This window comes from Atta colombica, unplaced genomic scaffold (assembly GCF_001594045.1).
Source record: "Atta colombica isolate Treedump-2 unplaced genomic scaffold, Acol1.0 scaffold205, whole genome shotgun sequence".
NCBI lineage: Eukaryota > Metazoa > Arthropoda > Insecta > Hymenoptera > Formicidae > Atta > Atta colombica.
Genome location: NW_017259300.1, coordinates 1,307,589 through 1,314,434, shown reverse-complemented (window position 1 = coordinate 1,314,434; position 6,846 = coordinate 1,307,589). Strand labels below are relative to the sequence as shown.

The 6,846-nt window shown below is 27.1% G+C and overlaps 3 protein-coding genes across 7 annotated transcripts in view; 1 reads left to right on the top strand and 2 right to left on the bottom strand.

Annotated features, from left to right (window-relative positions):
- The window catches only part of LOC108687380 (WD repeat-containing protein 91), a 3,556-nt gene extending 3,199 nt beyond the window's left edge, over positions 1–357 (bottom strand). For 3 of the 4 annotated variants that reach the window (XM_018193104.1, XM_018193106.1, XM_018193107.1), the window contains exon 1: positions 154–357. In XM_018193104.1, coding sequence (XP_018048593.1) covers positions 154–273 — 120 coding nt within the window. In that variant the 5' untranslated portion in view covers positions 274–357. The remainder of the gene's footprint in view (positions 1–153) is intronic. The other variant, XM_018193105.1, reaches the window with a different exon arrangement.
- Positions 1–379, top strand: part of LOC108687381 (transcription initiation protein SPT3 homolog) — a 9,172-nt gene extending 8,793 nt beyond the window's left edge. For both annotated transcript variants that reach the window (XM_018193111.1, XM_018193109.1), the window contains exons 9-10: positions 184–264; positions 344–379. The gene's annotated coding sequence lies outside the window, so the exon portion shown is untranslated. The remainder of the gene's footprint in view (positions 1–183; positions 265–343) is intronic.
- A 4,549-nt stretch (positions 380–4,928) lies between these two features.
- LOC108687389 overlaps positions 4,929–6,846 on the bottom strand; it is a 22,142-nt gene continuing 20,224 nt past the window's right edge. The window contains 2 exon segments of the mRNA XM_018193120.1: positions 4,929–5,545; positions 6,196–6,276. Of these exon segments, the coding sequence (XP_018048609.1) occupies positions 5,345–5,545; positions 6,196–6,276 (282 nt within the window). The 3' untranslated portion in view covers positions 4,929–5,344.

Here is a 6,846-nt window from a genome sequence, read left to right as displayed (position 1 = left end):
TATATATATATATATATATACATAAAAGAAAAATAAAGCAAATAGATAAAAATAAAGTCGCACAATTATTTCAAACGCATTTATCTTGTTCTTATTATAAGGCATATTCTTATTTGGTTGGATGCTTTGTTATTTTGCTGTAATCATTCTCACCCTAAATCCCTTTTCCTTTTCTGCTTTCAGATCATTATCAAAGGCCTTTAAAGTCTGACTAAAACCCCTGAAGAGCAAGTACTCCTTTACCAATTCATCCACATATTGCACGTGAGACATTTTCCCTCCAATTTCTTTGAAATGTTATTTGTTCAATACAGCTTGACAGCTGTATACTGTCATCCTTCAGCCATCTTGGTTCTCCACACACTGAACTACTACACCGTACTACACTGAACTGAACGGACAATAAACATGAAACACTTCGCTTGGATGTAGGATTGCCAACAGAAAGTTTTACAATAAAAAGGTATGTGAGAGTTTATATCGACCAATTTCTCGAGCCATCGAACAATCGAAAGAATCTAAAAAGAAATTATGTTTATAGAAAAATTATTATAAAAAAAAATACATTTTAACATTATTAAATAAAAACATTTTAATATTATTTCATATTAAAAATTAAAACATTTTAATTAAAACCAGGAAGGAAAGAAATTAATTATTTTTAAGATACATGAAGTACTTTATCGATAAAAAAAGAAGTTTGATTAAAAAACAAGAATGAAATGTCATAAAATTATAAGATGCATTTGGAGAAAAATGAATTATTTTATGAAAATATAAAGTATGATATTATTTGAAAAAGAAAAACAAATATAAAATGGTTCGAAAAAAATCTGTCAGTGAAAAATATAAAAAAGGCCGTCAGAGCCTACATCAGCTGCATTCGGATGCACAGAAAATTCTTTATTTTCGTGAATATAACAAAACAAATAAAATAAACGTTTCAATCTTTCAATTCGGGTCCTTATCAATATAAAATATAAATTAAAATTATATAAGTAACGCAAATTCCAAATTGATGATTCCCGACAATTTAGTTCGTTCTTCTTTATCCAAATGCCAAATTAGCTATGTAATGAATAGCCAAATGATTATCAAAAATATTAACTTACATAATAATAATATAAAAACTTACATAAAGTAAAACCGAAATCATATATATTGCATTAATAAGTAGAATCACATTGCTCATCAGATTGTCAGATTTGCTATGCAGCCATTCAAAAGAAACACGAGAAACAAAAAATTAGAGAATTATTAAAATCATTTGTCTGAATTTTAATTTTATTAACTTATTTTTAACTTTTATTCGTTTTGTTACATTTAATAAAAATAAAGAGTTTTCTGTGCATTTCCGAATAGCTGATGTAGGCTCTGATGAGCTTTTTTATATTTCTTATTGAAAAAGAAAGCTTTGCTAAAAACGAAAAGAAAGAATTAAACTAATACTCATAAAAATTATATAAAATTATTATATTTAAGATAACATTACTTATTTTAATTTAAAAATATACAGCATTTGTTCTGAAAAGAACAATTGCTTATTAGAAACATTTAATTAGAAACAAAAAATAGAAATGTGATAAAAATTATATATATTTGAGAAATTAATTAATTTAAAAAAATATTATCTTTAGAAAAAGAAGCTTGACTAAATACAAACAAAATAGAGAAATTTATAAAGATAATGAATTAATAAACAATAAAAAAAATTTTTAATAATAAGGAAAGGCAACTAAGAGCTGCAGTTGTTAATAACTTAAACAAGTTTAATAATATTTTTTAGTATATTTCGTCTGAAACTGTATTATAATACTTTTTATTCTCAATATTCTTGATTTTAACATTTTAGCTTTCGGCTATTTTCAACAAATTAATTAGATAAACTTACCAGAGCACTCTTGATAAACTTAAATGATTATGCACTACAACGTTGTGAATGTCTTATCTCGATAGTTATGTGACTGTTAAGATCAATTCAGCCAAGAGTGTGTTAACATTCAATATCAATATAAGAGAAATAATCCAAATTCTAATAGACAGTCATTAGACAAGTCCGTGTCAAGATATACAAAATAAAGATGAATTATATTTAAAGAGAAATGAATTATTTAAGAAAGCATGATATTATATTATTATAGAAAAAGTTTGATTAAAAATAAGAAATATAATGAAAATAACAAACGCCAAATTATGGATTTTTATATAATAGGAAATAAATGCGAATTAGTCTATTTGTTTTAAATGTTTATTTTGTTTAATCTTGTTCGTCCGCAATAATTACGTAGTTGCTCTTTGCAGCAAGGATCCGAATTCGAATCGGAATACATATATATGTATTAGATTATATTTGATGATTGTTATCTCTTGAAAGACAATTACAATCGCAAATCAGAAAATTTCTGAGAATATCTTTGTCATAAAAGGCCCTTTCAATTGAATCGTTTGAAACTGATACTAAAAACTTGATTTTCCATATATAAGTAGATATATGCAGAAGAGATCACCACGTCTCTGACAAGAGACAATGGACTTGAGAAGGAAACATTTATTTGTAGATAAATTCAATAAATAATACAATAGTATTAATATCTTATTACAGCGATTTATACATTTAGCTCATTACATGGATTTAATTTTCAACGAGTTGTAAAATGACAAAAACGTTATATATTCATCACATCACTTTTTCACTTATTTTCAAGAAAAATAATATTTCTACCGAGTAGGCATTATTATGTATATTTTAATTGTAAATTGAACTGTATCACACACAAGAATCTTTGGCATATAATTACTATAAGGTCCAGTTTCACAATTCACGGTTAACTCTTAACCGAAATTCAATTTATTCATTATCTCTTTTCAATTTTAGAATTAAAAAAAGATGAGAAACAAATTGAATCTGGGTTAAGAATTAACTGAGTTGTGAAACTGGGCCTAAAAGTTTAACAAATGATCTCAACTTCGAAAAGGCACGAGTGTTTTTTTGTCTTCATCAGCGAAAATCAAAATTTTCTCGACCAACTTTGAGTTCTTTATAAATACAATTACATGCAACGATACACTCGCAAATTGCGAAAAAAAGAGATTTAATAAACAATTAAAAAAATTTTTTGAATCTTCAATCTTGAAATTTTAGATTCAAAAAGAGAGCTTTAAATTTTTTGCAGATATTAATTTGAAAATCAGTTATTACAATTGTATATAATAATGCATATGCAGTAAGTTTCCGTTATTTTTTAAAATAAGTTTTTTAATTTATTTATTTCTTACTTATTTTTCTAAAAGAAGGTGAGACGTAAAATGTGTAAATTAAACAAAAAAAATTTTTTATACGAGAAGGATTATAACTTTCTGTCACATCCTCTCCCAGTCCTACGAGAGGATTGTCAAAATTGTAATTTATCGCAAAATAGTTTATCGTAAATAAATGATTAAAACTTAGGATAGGTCAATAAAGTAAATCGTCTTACAAATTCCGCACGGAAAAAGACTCGGAAAGAGAAGTCGCAAAATCACGCGATAAATTCTATAGAATATAAATTCTATAGAATATACAAAATACCAATTTTTTCTTATATTTATTGTCAATAGACACTAGACTACGAAAAATAAATCGCGAGTTGCATTGTTACCCGCGAACATTTGGCAAAAACGGCTGCAGAATAGCGACAGTTTCTTTGTTTTCGATGTATTACTTTGACAAAAATAGATCCTCTTAATTCGTCATATTCATAATTACACATTATCTGGAGACATCGCTGTAACAGGCATATTGATCGTAGATTGGGAAATTGCACTAATTCGCCAATAGCTTTATGGAATATAAAGTTGGAAATAATACACAACATAAATATAAAATAGAATGTAAATGTCATTAAAAATAGAAAAAATATGACATATTTAACATTTATATTTACGATGTCATAATCATAAAATTTCATATTTATATTATCTACAAATTCTGTAAATATACGATACACGAAATTCTAAAATTATTTTTAAATTCACGTCCAAAATTACAAAATAAAACTGTAAGGAACAATTGTTATTCCATTTCACTATTGGTAACACATATAACTTTTCATCAAAACCTTCCTGTCAAAATTGTTATAAACCCAGTTTCGGAAACTCTCGTCGAACAAAATACAATTAAATTATAATTGTGCGTATTTCAATTAATTTTGACATTTTCATTGAATTATACATAATTGTTTTACATACAAATTTAATTGTTTATCTTTTCGAGCTCCATTTTTTCGGTCATTCATTAATCACGATGACAGACACAATTAGATTTTTAGTTTTCATAAAATTACTAATCTGTATTTTTGCGCATCTCGAAAATACATATACATTTGAAAAATTTACTCTCTTGTAGAAATCTTATAGAAATCTAATACTGATCAATTTAATATTGAAAAATAGTGATTAATTACTTATTTTGAGTATTAAAAATACTATTGTTTAGTTGTAATAAATAAATAATAAATAATAAATTCGAGATAAATAATAATTACTAACATCTTTCAATATTAAATAGCCAATATTATATTTCTGTCAAAGTATTCGAATTGATTTCCACAATATATAGATATTATAGACGGACGTGTAGTGTTTCAAAGATTTCATTGCCGCACTGAAAAAAAATATAGTCAATTTTAATAAATATTAGGTGGGAAAAAGTTCGTGGCGTTTTTTTAATACCAACGGGAAAAACTTTTTCCCAAACCTAATATTTAGTTGCAATATTGTTTACTGCCAATTAAATATTTATTAAATATAAAGATATATTTATTTCATACAAGAAAAATGTTAATTTGATTTAACAATCATTTTTTTATTGAATAAATATTTACTTACTGTAAGTAAAATTGTTGAACTAAATATTTATTAAAATTAACTATATTTTTTTCTTAGTGCGGCGCTGCCGAGACGCAAAGACGATCGGGACCGTTTTTGAGAGAAATTTGGATATCCAGAATTTAACTTAAAAGTATTAGAGTAAAGAGTTTAACTTAAAAGTATCTGTAAGATAATTAATTAGATCTAATTAAAATTTCCAACGTACAATTTTAACAAATATCAAAAATTCTAAAATCGATTATCTTCGCCAAATTTCTCTGCACATTTCAAGTGTAAAGACGGTCCTGAGTGTCCTTCGAAGTTTGATTGCGTGCGTATCGCGATAATTACCATGCCATCATTGCATTGCATAAGCCAGCGAACGATTATTCTCTTAAGGTCGAATAAAGAGAGAAATAGAAAGAGAGAGAAAGAAACATTTCGTGAAACGAGCTCGATCGAGACGCATAAAAATTCCTCCTGAAAGAAATGCAATCTATAGGTCAACGTCCTCCTGCTTTGCTTTGGGCGCGATCTTTTCATCGCTCCCAGACTCTTTCACGTTTATGTGGACGTCTGCGACTTCGACTGGCGGTGGCGGTGCCGGTTTCACTGAGTTATCATCCTCGGCGACCTCAAAACCGATTGTGGCTCCGATCTTTTGGCTCGCCTGCTTAAATGAATCCGATAGCATCACCTGTCAACATGCGATTAAACAGATTTAATTATTTATTCGATTAAATTTAATGAGTATTATTCTACCGCATTTTTTCCCACCAACTGTTTTAATTTTTAATGGCTCCTTGGCTATTAAATATCGATATAATAATTTTTTTGTAAGTTGATGAATATATAAATATACCAAAAAAATATTGTGCTAAATGCGATTGTACTAAATATACATAAATACACTAAAAAATATTATACTAGTTTGAGATTATTCAACGAAGCTATGTGATTACCTCCGTGTCTTGATATATCATTAAATGCTATGATAAAAAAAAGTATTAAAATGTTGATGAAATTATTAAATAGTAAATGAATGATTTATTATATAACAATATGATAATTGAAACGATTATGATATTATATGAAAGATACAATTATTGTTTTACACGATTACAATGATAATTACAAAATCTGTAACATTAAGAAAGATTATAGTGCACTTCATATCCAATGCTTTCTGTAAATATATAATCAAAAATATGTCCTAAATGAAAAAAACATTTTAAAAAATATATAAAAAACAAGTAAAATATGTATATAATATATGTATATAATATATCAACATCTGCGGTTGGTCTTGATTGAATTTATCATTTAAAAAAAAAAAGAATTGTTTACCTGCACGACATTGATGCACATGGATGTGAGCGCCAGACCGAACACCAAGTATACTATTGAACCCATCATGTATATGGGATGCTAAATCAATCAATCAATCAATTCATTAGGTTCTGTAAATCGTGGATCTCGCATTATTTATAACTTCATTAACTACGATTTACTTCCTTAATTAACGGAACGATTACGAGTGAAAATAAGCTTGTGAGAAATAACGAATACAGGTGATATACAGCTTCTCATTGAGAAAAATCTTACATGTCAAAAAGCTTACCATCTGAACGCCACCGTGAAAAAGAGAAATATGAGAGTAAATTAATCATTTGCTGTATAAGATGGAAACTCTATCGTGAGATCACAAATAAAATTCGAAAGGTGAATTCAAAGAGGCGCTAAGAGCAAATTAAATGGAATTCGCGAATTCCTAACATATGGCGAATGCTAAATAATTGAGAATGCTACTTACAAGGAAAACACGGAGAAGGATCCTTCTCTGATTTTAATATGTTGTAATCTAGACCTAAATATAAGAAATATATATTTTTTTTAAGTGCGCCTATATGCACTTTTAAGGAGTGAAACACTCCTTTGAAAGAATCAGTTTTCTTTTTCAAAACGAATATTGTTGAAACTATAAAAAACTTTTTTACA